General features: G+C 44.8%; 2 protein-coding genes across 4 annotated transcripts in view; one reads left to right on the plus strand and one right to left on the minus strand.

Annotated features, from left to right (window-relative positions):
* PPIL4 (peptidylprolyl isomerase like 4) overlaps positions 1–12,669 on the minus strand; it is a 74,978-nt gene extending 62,309 nt beyond the window's left edge. Inside the window, exon 1 of one of the 2 annotated variants that reach the window (XM_073627444.1) lies at positions 12,368–12,669. In XM_073627444.1, the coding sequence (XP_073483545.1) occupies positions 12,368–12,437 (70 nt within the window). In that variant the 5' untranslated portion in view covers positions 12,438–12,669. The remainder of the gene's footprint in view (positions 1–12,367) is intronic. The other variant, XM_073627443.1, reaches the window with a different exon arrangement.
* Positions 12,670–12,750: 81 nt separating this feature from the next.
* Positions 12,751–23,017, plus strand: part of GINM1 (glycosylated integral membrane protein 1) — a 112,613-nt gene continuing 102,346 nt past the window's right edge. Inside the window, exon 1 of one of the 2 annotated variants that reach the window (XM_073627447.1) lies at positions 12,751–13,055. In XM_073627447.1, coding sequence (XP_073483548.1) covers positions 12,942–13,055 — 114 coding nt within the window. In that variant the 5' untranslated portion in view covers positions 12,751–12,941. The remainder of the gene's footprint in view (positions 13,056–23,017) is intronic. The other variant, XM_073627446.1, reaches the window with a different exon arrangement.

Here is a 23,017-nt window from a genome sequence, read left to right on the forward strand (position 1 = left end):
CCTACACCTGTAAGGGAAAAGGCATAATGAGCTAGTATGCACCGCATACTAGCTCATTATGAGATACTTATCTTAGAACGAGGCGCCAGCATCTAACCCTGTCCACGCCGAGGGAGCTGACATTTCTCCTCGGCGTGTCTTCCGGGTATCGCGGCTCCGGCGCTGTGAGTGGCCGGAGCCGCGATGTCGTCACTCCCGCGCATGCGCGCAGGAGACTTCTATCCGGCAAGCTCCGGAGTTTGCCGGGCTGTCAGCCGAGAATCCCCTGTGCGCATGCGCCGCTGCAGTCAGCGGCTCATTGCGAGGGGAATATCTCCTAAACCATACAGGTTTAGGAGATATTTTTTGTACCTACAGGTAAGCCTTATTATAGGCTTACCTGTAGGTAAAAGTTAAAAAAAAGGGTATACAACCGCTTTACTCTACCAGCCGTGACACAGGCATTATTGGGTATTACTGCCCATACCCTTATAACAGAGTGGGCTCCCCCCAGTGGCTGCATTTCAAGTCAACAGCTCCAATGACTCCATTTCTCCATCAATATATTTGTGTGGTCTCCTTGGGGGTCTTGGGAAGTGGAAGGGGTATCAAGGGGTAGGTGGGTCGACCCACCACTGTCTATTTTTAATACAAACGTTGTCATTTGCTTTTTTATTTTTATATGGTCTCTTTATACTGTGGAGGTATGGACCCCACCTGTGTGGTTTAGATCCGCAGATGTGGGATCCTTATCACATGTTTTTATATAGATGTCTCAATAAAGTTTTCTGTATATTTTGTGACCACATAACGTGGTAGCTTCTTCCTTCATTGGCATTCTTGGGACCACCTGAGTCCCCTTCTTTCTTGTTTAGGTGCATCATTTTGTGCTATTTGGAAAGGAGCCCGTCAGTTTGACGAATCGTTTAGATCTTTTCTATATAATTATTTCAGTACATGAGTTGATTCACACGTAAGGGGTGGTTTTTTTAGTATCATTGTTTCAATATGGACACTAGTTCTGGTGACCTGGGGGTCCCCAAGAAAATCCCTCACTTTGCAGGGATCTCCGCTCACTTCCTGTTTGGCAATTGGACAGGAAGTGAAGGGAAATCTCCACAATGGGACACAGATGGCAAAAAAAAACCCCGTTAGACTTACCGGTAACGGCATTTCCAGGAACATTCCAGGACAGCTACTTGAGAGATGATTGGCTCTGCCCTCTACAGGATACACAAATCAGATACCATTTAAAAGGCCCCTCCCTTTCCTCTGACCCTCAGTTGTTTAGAATATCAAGTAAACCTCCACCAAAAGTGGTGCACTCGGCAGAATAGGGTGGGAATATAGACACTGTCCTGGAAGGTTCCTGGAAATACTGTTACCGGTAAGTCTAAACGGGGTTTTGTTCCCCCCCTCACCTTCCAGGACAGCTACTTGAGAGGGTAAGCAAGATTCTATACCTTAGGGAGGGATGACAGCCTGAAGCACTTTCCTACCAAAGGAGAGGTCCTGGCTGGAAAGCATCTGTACTCTATAATGTTTGACAAATGCATGAGAGGAGGACCAGACGGCAGCTTTAGAAATTTCTTACCATGAAGCCACCGCTCTTTCTGCCCATGACGTGGCCATGGATCTCGTTGAATGAGCCCTAATTCTAGGAGGGGTGCGACCTGACACTTTGTATGCCTCACAAATAGCTCCCCTAATCCATAGTTACATAGTTAGTCAGGTTGAAAAATGACACAAGTCCATCCAGTTCAACCTTAACAACAATAAATAACATAAAAAAATATCGTACAATCCAATATACCCTATTCTATACCCACAGTTGATCCAGAGGAAGGCAAAAAACTCCAGCAGAGCATGCTCCAATTTGCTACAGCAGGGGAAAAAATTCCTTTCTGATCCCCCAAGAGGCAATCGGATTTTCCCTGGATCAACTTTACCTATAAATGTCAGTACCCAGTTATATTCTGTACATTTAGGAAAGTATCCAGGCCTTTCTTAAAGCAATCTACTGAGCTGGCCAGAACCACCTCTGGCGGGAGTCTATTCCACATTTTCACAGCTCTTACTGTGAAGAAACCTTTGCGTATTTGGAGATGAAATCTCTTTTCCTCTAGACGTAAAGAGTGCCCCTGTGTCCTCTGGGTTGACCGTAAAGAGAATAACTCAACACCAAGATCACTATATGGACCCCTTATATATTTGAACATGTTGATCATATCCCCCCTTATTCTCCTCTTCTCAAGAGTGAATAAATTCAGTTCCTTTAATCTTTCCTCATAGCTGAGCTCCTCCATGCCTCTTATCAGTTTGGTTGCCCTTCTCTGCACTTTCTCCAGTTCCCCGATATCCTTTTTGAGAACTGGTGCCCAAAACTGAACTGCATATTCCAAATGAGGTCTTACTAATGATTTGTAGAGGGGCAAAATTATATATCTCTCGCTCTAGAGTCCATACCTCTCTTAATACAAGAAAGGACTTTGCTCGCTTTGCAAATCGCAGCTTGGCATTGCATGCTATTATTGAGCTTATGATCCACCAAAACCCCCAGATCCTTCTCCACCACAGATTCCCCCAGTTGTACTCTCCCTAGCATGTATGATGCATGCATATTCTTAGCCCCCAAGTGCATAACTTTACATTTATCAACATTAAACCTCATCTGCCACATAGTCGCCCAATCAGACAGTGCATTGAGGTCGGCTTGTAAGTTGGAGACATCCTGCAAGGACGTTATTCCACTGCATAGCTTGGTGTCATCTGCAAAGACAGAAATGTTACTTTTGATCCCAGTCCCTATATCATTTATAAAGATATTAAAAGGTAAGGGTCCCAGCACTGAACCTTGGGGTACACCACTGATAACCTTAGACCATTCAGAGTAAGAATCATTAACCACTACTCTCTGAATTCTGTCTTTTAGCCAGTATTCTATCCATTTACAAACTGATATTTCCAAGCCTGTAGACTTAACCTTACACGTGAGCCGTGTGTGGGGAACTGTGTCGAACGCTTTTGCAAATTCCAAGTATACCACGTCCACAGCCACCCCTCTGTCCAAGGTTTTACTTACCTCTTCATAAAAAGAAATCAGGTTTGTCTGACAACTTCTGTCTTTCATGAATCCATGCTGTCTGTTGCTTAAAATGTTTTTTTCCAGCAAGAACTCGTCTATGTGGTCTTTTATTAAACACTCCAGTATCCTCCCGACTATAGAAGTTAAACTAACAGGTCTATAGTTACTTAGTAATGACTTTGATCCCTTTTTAAATATAGGCACCACGTTCGCCCTGCGCCAATCCAGTGGCACTGTTCCCATCATTAATGAGTCCCTAAAAATTTGATACAATGGCTTTGAAACTACAGAGCTCAATTCTTTTAGGATCCGTGGGTGGATGCCATCAGGTCCAGGTGCTTTATCCACCTTTATTCTGTCTAAATAATTCTGGACCATATCACTTTTGAGCCATTGTGGATCATTCGGGACTGTGTCACTACCACCCCCATTATGGACATGAGCTCCCCCATGCTCCTTTCTATACACAGAGCTGAAAGAAGTATTTAATAAATTTGCCTTCTCTTTGTCCCCAGTCACCCACTCTAGATTATTTTGTAAAGGGCCTACATGCTCAGACCTGGCCTTTTTACTATTAATATGTTTGAAGAATTTTTGGGGGTTTGTCCTACTATCTTTTGCAATGTCGTTCCTTTTGAATTTTTGCATCCTTGATTTCCTTTTTACATGTTCTGTTAAATTCTTTGTAACATTTAAATGACACTAGTGTTCCTTCATTTTTATATTTTTTAAAAGCTCTTTTCTTATTGTTTATAGCTTCTTTAACTTTGGCCGTGAGCCAAAGCAACCTAGCAATAGAACTTTTCAATGCTTTGGAACCCTTCTTGGGGCCACTGAACACCACCAACAGTTGGGAGGAACTCCTAAAACCACTGGACTAGATAATGCAGAAGACATCTCTTCACGTCTAAAAGACTAAATCTTTCCTCCTTCGCATTCTTGGGAGAGGTGCAGAAACTAGGAAGGACTACCTCCTGGGACCTATAAAAGTTGGAAGAAACTTGAGGGTCTTTACAGGAAAGAGACTCTAGATCAGAAATCCTTCTCCCTGACGTAATAGCTAAAAGGAAGGAAATCTTGAAATAAATAAATTTCAGGGAAGCCTCATGCAAAGGCTCAAAAGGAGCCCTTGTTAGCGCATTTAACACGAACGACAGATCCCAGGGAGGAATATGTTTGATGACCTCGGGATCATGTCTAGATCTGGCTAAAAGGAACCTCCTGACTAAAGGATCCTCCACTAGTCTTCTCTCTGTAAACAAAGATAGGGCAGTGTAACGAGCCCCTGCTCGATCGGCTCCACTCTCCCGACACTCCTCTGCTGCTATAGAATCAGATTGCAGATCGCAACATCTGATGGTTCGGTCATCAGATGCTCCGGGACTAGAACTACAGCTATGTGCCGTTCTAATCCAGTTGTGTAGCTCAGAACAAACACCAGGCAGGCTGTATGTAAGTTCAAACAGGAATCTCTCTTATTGACAGGAACACAGGCTCTTTTATACAGTAAAAGAGGAGGTGCATACCTCCTGCTCATATTACTCTAACAATACACCTGTAACTTAACATGAGCTAGTTTACTAACATGACCTTTTGCCCAGACTTGTGGTCACCGAGCTTCACACAGTACATTATACATTATCATAAGTACAACCACAGGACATTTTCACAATAGCAGGAGCTAATTACAACTAAAAATACAAACAGTGTTCTCCCCCCTCCTCAGCCTAGTCATCAACACTTATAGTAGGAGTAGACTGTTCGTCTCCTAGCCAGTCCTGGAGGCTAATGTGATCAGCTCACTCAATTAACATGTTGAGTTCAGAATCAAACAAACCAATAATAGTCTTTACATATATATCCTGGGAGATATTGGGGATAAATATTACTGTCCCATTTTAAGCAATCCAAGACATACCCTCCAAGTCACCATTTCCCATATGGCATACACAGGGTCCCCAGAGTGTGTGTCCTGGGGGACCAGGACCCGAATCCACAGTAATACCACCTCAAGAGTCCCCAGGCATACAGCTCACAAAGAGCACCGTTCCCCCAAATGCCAGGGCCCATAATCGGTCGGCAAGAGGCTTGCAGTCAGTCCCCTCCAACAGTTTCTATCCCGGGTGAGTCTGTCACAGGCAGCAATCTGAACCCTAAGGGCGCTGACAGAGTCCCTTTTCTACTCCCCCCCTGAAAAAAATTCAATATACAGGGAGTGGAAAAATAATCTAAACCGATTTTCCTTTGCCAGGGAATAAAAAAGTTTTCCCATAGAATCTTCTCGTGACTAACTTACGGCTGTCCAGGATAGTTTGAATAACCCTCTCTGAACAACCCCTTAACTGTAGGATGCGCCGCTCAGCCTCCAGGCCATCAAATGGATGGTCTGAGGGTTTGGATGCAACACCGGTCCTTGATGGAGCAGATCCTTCCGAACTGGTAGGGGCCAGGGAGGATCCACAGAGAGGGCCCTCAGAGAGGAAAACCAACTCCTCCTGGGCCACTAGGGGGCAAACAGAACAACTTCTGCCTGGTCCTGAATAATTTTCCGAAATACTAGAGGTAAGAGGGGAAAAGGAGGGAAGGCGTAGGCCAGAGTGAAATCCCACGGGAAGGAGAGAGCATTCGTCCCCAAGGACCCCGTCTCTCTCTCCAGTGAGAAGAATGTCAGCAGTTCTCTGTTGAGACTGGAGGCAAAAAGCTCCACTGTGGGAAGACTCCATCTTAGCACAACCTCCCGGCACGTGCCTTGATGTAGTTTCCAACCGCTGGCACTGATGCTCACCCTGCTCAAATAGTCCGCCAGCACATTCTCTGACCCCCTGATGTGGACTGCCCTGACTGAAGTAACATTGATCTCTGCCCAGGACAGAAACTGCTGTGTTAACGTTAGAAGCGACTTCGAGCGAGTGCCCCCTTGCATGTTTAGGTACGCCACAGTTGTGGCATTGTCTGAGAAAATTTAATAGGTCTTTTGAATAGACCCTCCCTTCCAGAGACACAAGGGCTTTCCCCACCGCTAGAAGTTCTCTGAAATTTGAGGAGCGGCCTGCCTCCTCTGGCAACTAGGCTCCCTGGGCCTGCCAGTCCTGTGAGTGAGCACCCCAGCCCCACAGACTGGCATCTGTGGTAATTTTTACCAGGGTATGTTGTGCCTAATCCTTCCCTCCCTGCAGATGTTCTCGCTGCTCCCACTAGGGGAGATCGAGAAAATCCTCTCCTGGCAGCTGCACTAGCCGATCTAGAGAATTCTTCCTGCGATCCCAATGGAGTAAAAGAAATGCCTGAAGGGGTCTGGAGCGTAATTGGGCCCAAGGCATCCCTGGAATGGCCGCAGTCATCAACCCTAGCAGCTGCATGATCCGCCGAAGGGAGGTCTAAGGGAGCAACTTGAAGGCCTGCACGGAGAGAAGGATTTTCAAAATATTCTCCCTCGGGAAGAAAAATGTTTTGGACAACAGAGTCTATTAGATAACCCAGGAAAAGTATGTTCTGGGAGGGCACCAGACAAGACTTCTGATGGTTGACTTTCCACCCCAATTCCTGAAAGGTCCGTAAGACCAACTGCAGATCCCAAAAAAAGGACTCCCTGTCTCGAGCAAAGATCAAAAATCGCCTAGATATGGGACAATTGACACACTTTGTATCCGAAAAAGAGGCCATGACTTCGGCCATGATTTTTGCCGAGAGACCAAAAAGGAAGGGCATTGAACTGCCAGTCACTTGGCTCGTTTTCCATGAGAACCGCAAACCTGAGGAACCTTCGGTGACTCTGGCAGATTGGTACATGAAGATAAGCGTCCTGAAGATCCAGGGTAATCATGAAGACCCCTGGCAACAACAGACTTTTTACAGAATAAATGTTCTCCATTCGGAAACGCCTGTAGACTATGTATTTGTTCAGGACGCTTAAATTGATGACCATACGAAAGCCACCGGAAGCTTTCTTGACCAGAAAGACATGAGAATAAAATCCCTGATACAGGAGAAATAACTCCCTTGTTTATCATGGCTTGCCGTCTCTCTTGGTCTCTTGGCAGATGGGTGGGGGGTGGGAGACTTTTGCATTCCAACCTGTAACCCCTTTCCAATGTTTGAAGAATAAAGGAATTGCCGGAAATCTCTGCCCATTCCTTAATGAAATGAGACAACCTTCCCCCTACCCCTATCCTGGGGTCACTGGGGATATTTGGCCAGGGCTGAAGGAACAGAGTCCCCGCTTTTTGCTTGTCTTTGTTAAGAGACCATTTCTTCTTTGCCTGTTGGCCTTAAAATTAGCCTTGTTTTGGAAGCCACGAAAATGGGGTTATTCTGGGGTTTATCCCCTTGGAAAGAAGGGAACCGTTTACCCTTCTCAGAGGAACGAGCTAGGACCTCCACTAAGGAGGAACCGAATAATAGCTTGCCTTCAAAGGGAATGCCGCAGAGCTTATTCTTGGAGGTAAGATCACCTTCCCAAGATTTAAGCCAGATAGCTCACCTAGCTGAATTATTGAGAGCAGAAGCCCTGGCTGCAGATTTTACGGAATCTGCTGCTGCATCAGCCAAAAAGGCAACTGACTTGGCAATAAGTGGGAGAGATTCCCTAATCTCTTCTTTGGAGGTGTTGGATGAAAGAAGATCATTCAGACGCTGAACCCATACGTCTAGGTTCCTAGCCACACAGGTGGATGCTACTGCCGGACCTAAAGAAAAAGCTGAAGCATCCCAGGCCTTACGCAACAATGACTCGGCCTTTCTAGCCATTTGATCCTTGAGGACCCCAGAGTCTTCAAAAGAAAGATCTGACCTCTTGGACACCTGCGACATAGGGGCATCTAATCTAGGGCACTTAAAGAAAATACCCTCGAACTCAGATTGAAAAGTAAACCTTCTTTTGTGTCCTCTAGACTGGAACAGCCTTTTTTCAGGCTCTCTCCACTCAGAAAGAATCATGTCCTTAAGTGACTGGTGTACTGGAAAAGCTCTCGATTTCCGCCCCTGTAGACCCCTATACATTTTATCCTGTATAGATTGGGCTTGCTGTGGCATCTCAATCTGCTCCGAGGTATATATTGACTTAAGTAGTTCGTCAATATCTTTAACTGGAAAAAGATACTTAGAACTACCCGTATCCTCCTCTGATGCAGATTCCTCATCATATGAAGAAACTGGATTCTCACCTTTTTCCAGATCAGAAGTATTGCGTGAACTAACGGTCTCAGACACTAACAGGGGAAGGGATCTAGCTGAGGCTGAAGGTTCTTGGGCTATGGGCCTAGAGGAGGAAGGCCCTAGACCAGTTACCCTGTCATTAAAGGGACCGAAAGGAGTCTACTACCTCCTTCATAGAAGATAACTCCTTAAAAGAGGAAGTCTTTGAACTAGCTCCGGATGGGATACAATCCTCACAAACTAGTTTTTTATAACTATCAGAAAACCTGGCCCTACAGTTCCCACATTTCTTCTTCACCGGTTTGGCCTAGAAAAAAGCAGAAACAAGAACTATAAACGAAAAATTTCCATACAAAAAAAAAAAAACCCCTGCTGTAGAAGTAACTATCCACACACCAGGGTCGTAGAGACAATCTGGTGCTGTACCATTAAGTGCGCCTGTCCGGCATTTAGCAAACTTATCGCCAAGCAGCATGTCCTCAGTGTAACGATGCCGTGCTTCTTTAACAAAAAAACGTGCTCGGAAGTGCGTCATGTGGCTTCTGGTTCCGGCGCCATCTTGCCGCGTCACCGGAAGTCCTCCGACACCATCTTGGTACACCGCAGTGAAGCACGAGGAGGACACAGATCCACACAGCTAGAGCTGGGGAAAAAAATGGAAGGGAGTTGCCACCACTCACACCACCAGGTAGGCAAGTAACCCCAGAAATAGGGAACCCTTCTGGTAGAAGACTATCACCCAGAACTTGGCCACAACTAATACTGGATGATACCAGAGAAGGGGGGGTCTACCAACCAGTTACCAGACCTAAGAAAACAAAAAAAAACATGTCAGTGCTCCTGGAGGGTCTGGAAACACAAAACAACTGAGGGTCAGAGGAAAGGGAGGGGCCTTTTAAGTTGTATCTGATTTGTGTTTCCTGGTGGAGCCAACCATCTCTCAAGTAGCTGTCTTGGAAGGTGAGGGGGGAAATAAACCTTATAGGGGTTACTACCCTCCCTTGCTCTATCCAAAATAAAAAGAAATGTTTTTTGCCTATAGTTCTACTTTAAACTAACTGGAGGAAAGTTCAAAACTAATCTTAGAAAGAATTATTTTACTGAAACGGTAGTTGATGCTTGAAATATAGACTTCCAGCAGAGGTAGTAAGTCAGTCATCAGTAAGTGGTTCCAAAACATGCATGGGACAAACATAGATCTACTGCATCAGACAAAAAGTTAACGAAAAAAAAACTAAATAAAAAAACATGTATATATAAAAAAGGGGCAGACTCGATGGACCACTTGGATTTTTCTGCTGTCACTTTTCTATGTGTATTGGGGCGCAGCAGCTATAAAGGACCCAGCCGCTGGTCTCAATTTGATAGCTGTGCAGGTGCATGTGCCCAAACGCACACTATCTGCGTTGAGGGTCATGAACCCACACAGCTGTCAAATTGGGACCAGTGGCTGTGTCCATGTAGCCGCTGCTCCCTAATAGACATTAATAGGACTGCCTGCAAACCTGTGCATCCCTTGCAGGCAAAGATGGTTCTTCGCATAGGTTTACAGATAGGTACACCCATGTGAATGAGGCCCTAAAGTTTTTTTTGCACAGATCTGAAGATAGATAGATAGATAATTAGCACTGAAAAGTGAATTTCCATGAGGAGCATATCAAGAAGAGCAACCAAAAGAGCTATTGAAGTAATAAAATATCAGCTCATAAAAATAGCAGATCTATGAGGCGTCTATTGAGGGCTCGTTTTTATATACTGCAGCCGCTGGTTTGCACTGTGCAGGGGGCAGTGCCAATTCATCATAATTGAAGCATCCCACAGTTTACTTTATAAACCTTATTGAAATGCCACAAGTTTCATTCAAAAAAAAGCGCACAACACTGCAGTACACTGGTGTGAACTGATCTCATGACTCAGGGGCAAAATTCCTCGTGTTTAAGCTGGGACTGTTTGGACATGGCTGCCCAACACAGACCAACACATATGGGATGAACAGCTAGATTCACATCTCAGCTTTTCCTGCAGCTTGTGTTTGCATGGGCACAGCAGCCCATACATTTGAATGGGCTGCTGTACCTGTGGGAAATGCAGGGAAAAAGTCCCTGCACCTTTTGTTAACCACTTCAGCCCCGAAAGATTTGGCTGCTCAATGACCAGGACATTTTTTGCGATTCGGCACTGCGTCGCTTTAACTGACAATTGCACAGTCGTGCGACATTGTACCAAAACAAAATTGACGTCCTTTTTCCCCACAGGTAGAGCTTTTTTTTGGTGGTATTTGATTACCTCTGCAGCTTTTATTTTTTGCGCTATAAAACAAAAGAGTGACAATTTAGAAAAAAAAATAATATCTTTTACTTTTTGCTATAGTAAATATCCCATTTTTAAAAAAAAAAAAAACACACATTTTTCTTCAGTTTAGGCCAGTGGTTCTCAACTCCAGTCCTCAGGACCCATCAACAGGCCAGATTTTAGGTATTACCTTGGGGAGATGCAGACTAGAATACTGCAATCACTGAGCAGCAAATGATATCACCTGTGATGTATTTCAGTTATCTTGCAAACCTGGCCTGTTAGTGGGTCCTGAGGACAGGCGTTGAGAACCACTGGTTTAGGCCGATATGCATTCTTCTACGTACACTTTTTGTAGCTGCTGACTTTTAAATGGGTGGAACTCAAAAGTTAAAGTGGTTGCAAACACTTACGTATACCCAGTGAAGTTACTGGCCTCAGGTGACAAACAGAAATTAAACAAATCCTCCTAAATAAGTTGTACCTGTTTATCTGAAGTTCTCTCTTCATCTAATCAAAGTGTAGAATTTATAAAGCTTGTCTGAGCTTTCAGAAAACAGGGAGTGGGGAGCTGAAGTTACACTTTGCAGAGCTCAGTGAGGAGAGCTCTGATTGGAGGGAAGGAACACACCCCCCCTTCACACAGCAACAGAGGAGCGTCCTCCCATCACCATTTTTCACTTGGTGTCAGGAAAACTTGTCAGAAGTGACTGATGCTGATAGCAGAGGAATGAAACTGCAGACAGAAATAAGACTTTGTGCCCTTAATTGAGATAAGTACACACTATAGAGAGATATGCTTTGTTCATATTTCGTGTCTGAGGTTTACAACCATTTTAGGCCAGGTTCACACATATGCAGCCGTGGTTCCCAGCATGGGGTCTGGTGCGTTCTTGTTCACCGGTTCCGATCCAAATTTTGCCTGAATTCGCACGTGAACCAACCCTTTTGGGATGTGGGCCACGTCCGCCTCGGACGTGTGTGAACCAGCTCAATTGAGAGTCGGTCACACTCACTTGTAATGCGAATTGGACATGGGGAACCCTGAATTCAATTTGCACATATGTGAACCCGGCCTTAAGTCGAAGCCACACAGAAAGCGCATAGTGCAAAAGCACCCATATGGCATCCCTGTGTATCTGAAAAAGAGCAGCGTGTTTTGGGTGAGGGAACATGTTCCATTTACACCAGGGGTCTCAAACTGGCGGCCCTCCAGCTGTTGCGAAACTACAAGTCCCATCATGTCTCTGCCTGTGGGAGTCATGCTTGTAACTGTCAGCCTTGCAATGCCTCATGGGACTTGTAGTTTTGCAGCAGCTGGAGGGCCACCAGTTTGAGACCCCTGATTTACACACTATTCCGCACCAGTGTGAGCCTGGACTAATGGAGCTGAAATTGAACAGGATTATGAGATGTGATTTATAATAAACAGTGATTTTCCAGCTATTGATTAGAACCCAATGGGGAATGTCTGCCATATCAATGAAATGGGTTGGGGACTACAGATCAATTATTCCGATCGTGAGATCTGGATGAGAAAAGAAATGGATCATTTACTGAAGGGTATGCCTTCACTTTTGCTAGTATTGGAGAATGATAAACATGCATACCGTATTTTTATTCTGCATTATGCTCCTGGGAAGCAACACAATGGGAGAGATCTACTAGAACCAGCGCACAAAGAATCTGGTGCAGCTGTGCATAGTAACCAATCAGCTTCCAGGTTTTATTGGCAAAGCTTATTTGAACAAGCTGAGGTCAGAAGCTGATTAGCTACCATGCACAGCTGCACCAGATTTAGTAGATCTCCCCTCTTCTCCCCGACATCAGACATAAGGTCCCCCAACATCACATTACCTCTGGGTCTTTCTTCAGTATAAAGATCTATGACGATGTCTCCTAAAGTGGTCTCCAGAAGTACAGCCATGACTGCTAGTAGAAGCCGCCTTCCTAGAAGAGCAAATAAAGAACATAAACTGTCCTAATCTATGTACACAAATCCGAACACCTCCATCAACACGTAGTCTTAGAGCGCTGTGCACAGCATAAACCTCCAACAATATGATTCTCTCCAGGCTAACTACCGCATGTCACGTATTCCTTCCCTCCTAGGTTGGCATACGTTAATTACGTCAGCAAATAAACGTCCAATGACAGAGAGCGGGAAGCTCAGCAATACAATGAAATCCGTCGCAGGGAGAATGACATCCCCGCCAATCACGGAGCGGACAAAGTGGAGGCGTGGCCTCGCTTCCATATTTGGCTAGTATTGCGGAAGTAGGAAGGTTGTGATTGGCTGAAAGGTAGACAAGGTGTAAGAAGTTTGGTATGGAGTTGTCATCTTCCTGGATAGGGGCGTGTGTCTGCTGAAAAAGAGGAGCTGCAATTTTGGCCTCGTCTCTTCCTGATCCCAGTTAATGTGTGACCGAGGATGGAGAAGAGTACAGTGCGGTGTATAGGGCCGGCCTGGAGCTGTCTGTCTGTGGCTTTCCTTGTCTTCCTTCTGTGTGACAGCCAGAGCATTGCAGGAGGAGCCCCCTTTCAGGTAGTCTTAATCCATACACCTCTAGGGCTGCTAGTAATCAAGGCTGTGTTCCTGTATCACATACCCACTCTGACAGGGACCGTCCTCGACTCCGACATGGACCGTCCACGACTCCGACAGGGACCGTCCACGACTCCGACAGGGACCGTCCACGACTCCGACAGGGACCGTCCACGACTCCGACAGGGACCGTCCACGACTCCGACAGGGACCGTCCTCGACTCCGACAGGGACCGTCCTCGACTCCGACAGGGACCGTCCTCGACTCCGACAGGGACCGTCCACGACTCCGACAGGGACCGTCCACGACTCCGACAGGGACCGTCCACGACTCCGACAGGGACCGTCCTCGACTCCGACAGGGACCGTCCTCGACTCCGACAGGGACCGTCCTCGACTCCGACAGGGACCGTCCTCGACTCCGACAGGGACCGTCCTCGACTCCGACAGGGACCGTCCTCGACTCCGACAGGGACCGTCCTCGACTCCGACAGGGACCGTCCTCGACTCCGACAGGGACCGTCCACGACTCCGACAGGGACCGTCCACGACTCCGACAGGGACCGTCCACGACTCCGACAGGGACCGTCCACGACTCCGACAGGGACCGTCCACGACTCCGACAGGGACCGTCCACGACTCCGACAGGGACCGTCCACGACTCCGACAGGGACCGTCCACGACTCCGACAGGGACCGTCCACGACTCCGACAGGGACTGCCCCCCACTTTTTTTTTTCTTGTAAGCAACCAATGTCAGAAAAAGGCTTAGTCCTGGGGGGGGGGTTGAGTACAGAGGAGAGTTGCGGATGACAGAATCATGTTAATGGACCACGGTGAGCAGCCATGATAAACCGTGGTCAGTTTGCAGGGAAGAGCGCAGGATCAGCCAGGTATTTCAGGTGATGCAAAGGGCCAAATGACACAGCTCAAGCACTGTGCTGTTGTTCATGCTTTAACCACTTAAGGACTGGAAGGATTTGCCCCCTTAATGACCAGGCCATTTTTTGCGATAAGGCACTGCTTCGTTTTAACTGGCAATTGCGCGGTCAGGCGACGTTGTACCCAAAAAAAATTGATGTCTCTTTTTTTCCCCACAAATAGAGCTTTCTTTTGGTGGTATTTGATCACCCCCGAGGTTTTTATTTTGTGCGCTTTAAACAAAAAAAGCGTGCCAATTTTGAAAAAAAAACAATATTTTTTACTTTTTTGTTATAATAAATACCCCAAAACAAAAAAAAAATCAGTTTAGGCCAATATGTATTCTTCTACATATTTTTGGTAAAAAAAAAAACGTAATAAGCGTATATTGATTGATTTGCGCAAAAATAGTGTCTACAAAATATGGGATAGATTTGTGGCATTTTTATTTATTTATTTTTTACTAGTAATGGCGGCGATCTGCGTTTTTTTTTTTAGTGGGACTGTGACATTGCTGTCGGCGGACAGATCGGACACTTTTGTCACATTTTTTACATTTATACAGCGATCAGTGCTATAAAAATGCACTGATTACTGTAAAAATGTCAATGGTAGGGAAGGGGTTAACACTAGTGGGAGATCAAGGGGTTAAATGTGTTCCCTGGGAGGTGTTCCTAACTGGGGGGATGGGCCTGACTAGAGGAGGAGAGATCTCCGTCCCTAATTTCTAGGAAGAGCAGTCTCTGTGTGTGTGTGTGTGTGTGTGTGTGTGTGTGTGTGTGTGTGTGTATATATATATATATATATATATATATATATATATATATATATATATATATATATATATATATATATATACATATACATATACATATACATATACATATACATATACATATACACATATACACAGTCAGGTCCATAAATATTGGGACATAGGCACAATTCTAATCTTTTTGGCTCTATACACCACCACAATGGATTTGAAATGAACAAGATGTGCTTTAACTGCAGACTTTCAGCTTTAATTTGAGGGTATTTATATCCAAATCAGGTGAACGGTGTAGGAATCACAACAGTTTGTATATGTGCCTCCCATTTTTTAAGGGACCAAAAGTAATGGGACAATTGGCTGCTCAGCTGTTCCATGGCCAGGTGTGTGTTATTTCCTCATTATCCCATTTACAAGGAGCAGATAAAAGGTCAAGAGTTCATTTCAAGTGTGCTATTTGCATTTGGAATCTGTTGCTGTCAACTCTCAATTTGAGATCCAAAGAGCTGGCAATATCAGTGAAGCAAGCCATCATTAGGCTGAAAAAACAAAACGAACCCATCAGAGATAGTAAAAACATTAGTTGTGGCCAAATCAACTGTTTGGAACATCCTTAAAAAAGAACGCACCGGTGAGCTCAGCAACACCAAAAGACCCAGAAGACCACGGAAAACAACTGTGGTGGATGACCGAAGAATTCTTTCCCTGGTGAAGAAAACACCCTTCACAACAGTTGGCCAGATCAAGAACACTCTCCAGGCGGTAGGTGTATGTGTGTCAAAGTCAACAATCAAGAGAAAACTTCACCAGAGTGAATACAGAGGGTTCACCACAAGATGTAAACCATTGGTGAGCCTCAAAAACAGGAAGGCCAGATTAGAGTTTGCCAAACAACATCTAAAAAAGCCTTCACAGTTCTGGAACAACATCCTGTGGACAGATTAGACCAAGATCAACTTGTACCAGAGTGATGAGAAGAGTATGGAGAAGGAAAGGAACTGCTCATGATCCAAAGCATACCACCTCATCAGTGAAGCATGGTGGTGGTAGTGTCATGGCGTGGGCATGTATGGCTGCCAATGGAACTGGTTCTCTTGTATTTATTGATGATGTGACTGCTGACAAAAGCAGCAGGATGAATTCTGAAGTGTTTCGGATAATATTATCTGCTCATATTCAGCAAAATGCTTCAGAACTCGGCGACGGCGCTTCACAGTGCAGATGGACAATGACCCGAAGCATACTGCGAAAGCAACCAAAGAGTTTTTTAAGGGAAAAGTGGAATGTTATGCAATGGCCAAGTCAATCACCTGACCTGAATCCGATTGAGCATACATTTCACTTGCTGAAGACAAAACTGAAGGGAAAATGCCCAAAGAACAAGCAGGGACTGAAGACAGTTGCAGTAGAGACCTGGCAGAGCATCACCAGGGAAGAAACCCAGTGTCTGGTGATGTCTATGCATTCCAGACTTCAGGCTTTAATTGACTGCAAAGGATTTGTAACCAAGTATTAAAAAGTGAAAGTTTGATGGATGATTGTTAATCTGTCCCATTACTTTTGGTCCCTTAAAAAGTGGGAGGCACATATACAAACTGTTGTGATTCCTACACCGTTCACCTGATTTGGATGTAAATACCCTCAAATTAAAGCTGAAAGTCTGCAGTTAAAGCACATCTTGTTCGTTTCATTTCAAATCCATTGTGGTGGTGTATAGAGCCAAAAAGATTAGAATTGTGCCTATGTCCCAATATTTATGGACCTGACTGTGTGTGTATGTATATGTGTGTGTGTGTATATCTCTAATCTCTAATCTCTAATCTCTAATCTCTAATCTCTAATCTCTAATCTCTAATCTCTATCTCTAATCTCTATCTCTAGCGTTGGGCCCCTTATTGCTCTTTAAGGCGGCCGATGTAATGTATACCTACGGCAATTTGCCCAGGAGAGCCAACCTGCCGTAGTATGATGGCGGCTGGTCTTAAAGCGGTTAAAAGATCCTTCTATTTTTTTTTTAATTTTTTTGTTACAAACACTTTATAAGCGGGAGGGGGGTTGAATCAAGATCGCAATTTTTTTTTTTTTTTTTTTTTTTTTTTTTTTAATATTAATCATGCAGCTCTAATTTTCATCATACAATACATGAAGTAGAGTAACATAAAGGGGGAAAAAAAATTAGCAATCACAGGTATCACTAATTCCTGTGCTAAAGCAGTAAGAAGTAGTAACTATAACATTGCAGCTGCTGGTCTCTCCATGTCGGAACCAACCACTCTTGGATCATAAATCGTGCATGGCAGCAAAATGCCCATACACCTCCCCGGCTGCAGCCCAGCTGTGGGTGGAGCAAAGAGCTGACCACCAGCGAGGCCAGACGTAGACTCACACAAGGTCTAATAGTCGACCTCTGGCCATAAATGAACAACCCAAATAAAAATAAATAAATATCGCTTTAAACGACACGCTAAAAATATTGAGATATATAGGGCTTGAAAGCACTGCTCAAGTGCCTAAATTTAGCATTCACACATGGTTTCCTGGCTGCTAGAAAAAGGGGGGGAAAAAAAGAAGGTAAATGATTCAAAATTAAGATTGTTGATTACTATATTACTCACCAATGGCTAGTGTGGTAGTGAACGGATGGACATCTGATCCCTTCCCCCTGGGCAGGGGAACTCGCCAGGGATGCCCACTGTCCCCTTTACTGTATGCCCTAGCGGTGGAACCCCTCGCCATTTCCCTTAGGCAGAACCCACACATTCATGGGCTACGGGTGGGACCTGTGACAGAGACGCTAAGTTTGTATGCAGATGACATGCTTCTCTATCTAGAGGATACTGGCCCATCACTACAAGCAGTCCTATCGACCATCGAGGAATTTGGTAAACACTCAGGTCTCAGTATGAATTGGTCCAAATCCCAGATCCTCCCCCTTGACATGACATCTCCAACACACAGTGCAGCTTCCCTCCCCCTACAGAGAGTTGCCTCTATCAAATACTTAGGTATAGAGATAACTAGGCACCCACTGGACTTTATCGCTAACAATATAGAACCGCTTTTCTCTTATTTAAAATCCCGTACACAAACATGGGCAAGACTCCCACTGGGAATAATGGGTAGAGTCAACTTGTTTAAGATGATACTATTGCCAAAGTTCCTTTATGTGCTCTGGAACTCCCCAATACTTCTTCCCCTTAAAATCTTTAAAACAATTGATAAAATTATTAATTCTTTTATTTGGGGCCCCCATAGACACAAATTGGCCTGGAACACGCTCAAGAACCCGACCTCCTCCGGAGGTGCAGCCTTACCGGATTTGTACACATACTATATAGGCAGCTCAGCTCTCACACTTTTATTACATTCACAAGACCGATGGAGAAAGATACCAATTCTTAGTATGTAAACAAGCTAATAGTAATTTGTATTCCCCATTACAAGTCCTATTTAGAGGTGGGAACAGAAGGCATAAGAGAGAAGACCGAAACTTGCTACTGTCCCAACATAGAAGCGTATGGGAAAGGGCGACCAAACTTATTGGAGCCGACTTCTTTCACTCGCACACACCCCTATGGCGCAACCCTCAACTGAATGAGCTGACATCCCTATCTGGGGCCACCAGTTGGGCCGCTAAGGGGATAGTATTCCTATTCCAGGTCATTACTATATTTGGTGTGAGACATTTCCAAACACTATGTGAGGAATTTGACCTCCCCCTCCACATGCAATTTAGATACATGCAACTAAAACACGCGCTCCAGGCTCAGTTTGCGAATGGTCTCCCAAACCCACAAACACTGTCTTTGGTAGATGTAATAACAGGAACAAACCCAGATAAACTCATCTCTACCCTATACACTGTGCTGCGAAACAAGTCGGTAGCAAGGATCATTGACACAGCAAGGATTAGATGGGAAGAGGACGTAGGGCCAATAGACATCTCGGACTGGGAGGATATACTCGAGAATGTAAAAAAAAGTCACCTAAGATTTCAGAACGCCTGACTCAACTGTATATAATACACAAATCCTATCTCACGCCTTCTAGAATTGCCAAATTCTCCCCACATCAAAACCCGCACTGCCCAAGATGCTCTAGTAACCCGTGCTCGTTCTTCCACCTACTATGGCTATGCCCGGTGATACAAAGTTACTGGACACAGATTATAAAATTCCTGCATGATCACATGGGTTCACCGGTCCAACTTAACCCCAAAGTATGTCTCCTCGGTCTACTTCCAGATGCCACCACAGATAGATCCCTAGTCATATTTCTCAGCGAGTCATTATTTTGCGCCACAAAATTAGTTGCTAAACATTGGTTGAGCACAGACCCTCCTACCATACAGTCTTGGCTTAGAGAAGTGAATGTGTCATTACCATACAAAAAGGTTATGTACAAACACAGGGGATGTCCAAACAAGTACCATAAAATATGGGATAAATGGTTAAACAATGCCAATACATGTGTGAGCTAACTTATTATGTTAAACTGTATACCCGATATATGAGACACGGTAATTGTCTAACACAACGCCGCAATGTGATATACTGTAGCCTGTACCAAATGTTATAACTCCTATCTTTGATAGTGATAACATGTGGAAAATGCCAATTGCCGTTACTTAAAGCCTTATAGGTATACATGTACTGCCACACTCCTCAGGTTACATTGTACTTACCTGCGTTCAATGTACAATATCCTTTCCTACGCCTGTATGTCATGTAACTATCAATGTATGTTGACCTTTTTTTTGTTCACAATAAACATGTTCTTTTAAAAAAAAAAAAAAAAAAAATTAAGATTGTTGCTGTGCCTGGACAAGTTGTCTAAACGTTGGATCCGCCAGGGCCAACAGTGCTACATCTAAACTGGATGAGACCGAGAGCGACCCAGAGACATGGTTCTTCCATGGAGCCAAGATAAAGTCAAAACATTCCAGGGAACCCGTACAGGTAGCAATCCACTCCTCCGCCTCCATAATCTCCGTCATCTTCCCAAACCAGTCATGTTCACTAGGAACATTTACTCTTCAAGTAAATTTAGTATAAGACGTTTTGCAGCATTGAGAGGGTGAGGGAGAGTGCTATGTTTATAATGAGAAAAGGGAATGTGGAGCACGAAGTGTTCGGTAAAAGGAGAAGATCAATATGCATTTCTAAACCATGGATCAGAAGTTCGATAGCACAGGGCAGTCTCGCCACATATGGAGGAATGAACCTCTTTGGCCACATCCCCTCCAAATAGATCCGAAATGGATAGGTAGATCCTGGCAAGAGATGTGGGCACTCGATACCATCTCAGCAACAACTTGTATCTGTTTTCTTGAGTCTTGGTATCTACTGAACTGGAGTGCGTCTGTTGGTATAGATGGTGCAGGCGCTCATCAGTAAACTCACATTGGAGGACACATTCCCACTCTCTGATGTAAGAGCCCTTGCACACTGGGGCGGGGGGCGGCGTCGGCGGTAAAACGCCGCTATTATTAGAGAAAGGGTTAAAAACCACCGCAAAGCGCCTCTGCAGAGGCGCTTTGCCGGCGGTATAGCCGCGCCGTCCCATTGATTTCAATGGGCAGGAGCGGTAAAGGAGCGGTATACACACCGCTCCTTCACCGCTCCGAAGATGCTGCTGGCAGGACTTTTTTTTACCGTCCTGCCAGCGCATCGCTCCAGTGTGCAAGCCCTCGGGGCTTTCACACTGGAATACAAGCAGCGGCACTTTCGGGGCGGTTTGCAGGCGCTATTATTAGCGCAATAGCGCCTGCAAACCGCCCCAGTGTGCAAGGGCTCTAAAGTGGTTTGGGAATAGAGGCAGCTGAAGCAAGAAGCTTCTAGAGGGTTGAAATCATATGGGGAACAGGGTTCCTGGCAACCCACAGGCATTAAAATTCAGTAGGGGTAGACCTAATTTAAGCCATATGGTGTTGGGTAGGAAAAAAAGGTCACAGAGCTGGCGATCTCTCCGAAAATCAAAAGGGAAGCTGCCAAACTGCTCCCTAAGGGTAGCAACTTGAGCTAAGGTACCACCCAACATGAAATGGGTAAGCTAACATCTCTGCCACTTACCCATGTCCCAAAAAAGGTCATCTTCTCACCCGGGGGAACCAGGGGAAACCACCTACTGGTGCTAACAGTGATATGGGAGGGGCCAAAGCTAGAGATTTATTTAATCTATCCCAGATCCTGAGGACATGGACGTTCAACGGGGAGACCCACTCTGAGAAACCTCTACCACTCGGGGGGGGGGGACTCACAGTTGACAGGTTTCTACCCGCAATAGTTTTTTCAAAGGGAACCCACAGTTTAGTGGAAGTGTGAGACCTCCAGAATTCCCTGTAGCGCAACCGCCTGATAATATTGTTGGACATCAGGTATTCCAAGGCCTCCCATCCATTTGGGCCGTTGCAATAAAGCTATGGCAAGTCGTGGTCATCTACCACATACAAACTAGATAAAAAAGCTGCGGAGCTCCACAAAGAAGTGTTTAGGCAGAGGGACTGGCACCATCTGCAGTAGAAAAAGTATGCAGAGCAAAACCATCATCTTAATGTTTATGCGGTTGATCCACATGAAAGTAGTTCTGTCTCAGAACTGTATGTCAGGAGTTTCCTTTTTAATAAAGACCAGTCACCGATTTCTCTCCCTGTGCAGGGTGACTTGTCTCTGCCCCCTGGAGATGAAAAGGCCTGGGGAAAATAAAAATGGAAAAATTGAGGGAATCGATTTCCCCCCCCCCCCCAGCTGTTTTTTCAGGGATTATTTGGGGGGGGGGGGGGGTGGAATATGTTCTTTTACAAATAATACATCTATGACATGGTATTCACACTATATAACATGAAGACCTTAATGAAAAATTTTTGAGACTTTATCTAGTCTTAAATTATTGCAAGTTCTCTCAGCTAAAGACAAGCCAATCGTGGAACACAATTTCAGAAGTAACACTGTACTTCTCAATGCAGTTCTCAAACAAGAGATATATGCATTTCTGCCACTAGGGGGCACTGCAGAGGAAAGGCTCCAGTTTAGTGCTTGTGGGGTCCATCTTGTACTTTCTACAGTTGGGTTGGAAAACAGATGATAGTTTCTGTTCTCTCAGACCTTTAAAGTGGTTGTAAACCCATGGGGACAAACAAAAAAAACCTGCAGGACAAAGGCATAATGAGCTAGTATGCATAGCATACAATTTCTGCTGAGAGCAAAGCTGCAATTTGCAAATATTGTGAGAAGAAATCTTCTTTTCCTAATGCTACAAGGATGACAAAATATATCCTTGCATGCCAGAGATGCTCTAAAGATGTAAAAAATACATTATGGATTTCAATTATAATGAAAGTGTAAGGCACTTTCCCTCCAGAATTCTCATTCTAAGTTTAGTTTAGTTACTGAATAAGCTGTACATTTATTTCAAGCATAATACCTATTGTATATACACTGCATTTAACCTTCCCAGTGTAACAAAATGACTTTCAGTTTGTAAAACTACTCCACGATAACCCCCCCCCCTTTTTTTTTTTTTTTTTTTCTATTTGTTTATGGCTTTAGAATTTTCGGAAATGTTACATTACATCCACTGCCCCCGCCTGTAGTTTTCTGCAGGCAGTCTGTAGTGAGTGGGGCCTGCTGGACCCTAGGGGGGAGAAAATCCTGTACCTTTACTTCAGTCACCTCCTAGATCTTACTCAATCAGACATTTCATTACATGCACATCCAAATGTAGCAAACCATACATGGGCAGAACTACCAGATCATTTTCAATACATGTAAATGAACACATTAATAACCTTTAAAGGCATTAAAGAACATACGGTTCCAAAACACTGTTTGCTGTCATCACAGGGATCCAAGTGGGACATCCTTTGTGGCACCATGTAGAGGGAGATCAACAAAAAGGGGGGTCTCCCAACTAGAGACCCATTGGATTGTCATGGTTATGCAGTAATGTGTGTCTGTCAGCTCACCTTTCCTTCTGTGTTCACCTTTAGAGGCCAGCCATCCTCACCTGACTGTTTAAATAATCTTTCCTCAGCATAGCTCCACCCTGGTCTCTAATTTGGAACACTATATTAACCTGGGCATTGCAAGCCATCCTTGCTGATCAACCATTGTGTATTCATTGTGTGTTTGGCTTCCTGTTTCCTGCTTGCAGTGTGCTCTTCGCTTGTCTCTGTTACGGACCTTGGTGTGTTCTCGACTATTCCTGTCTGCTCGTGACCCTGACCTTTTTGGCGTGTCCCTGACTATCCTTGCTTGCCTGTGACCCTGAAC

This window comes from Aquarana catesbeiana, linkage group LG04 (genome assembly GCF_042186555.1).
Source record: "Aquarana catesbeiana isolate 2022-GZ linkage group LG04, ASM4218655v1, whole genome shotgun sequence".
Taxonomy (NCBI): Eukaryota; Metazoa; Chordata; class Amphibia; order Anura; family Ranidae; genus Aquarana; species Aquarana catesbeiana.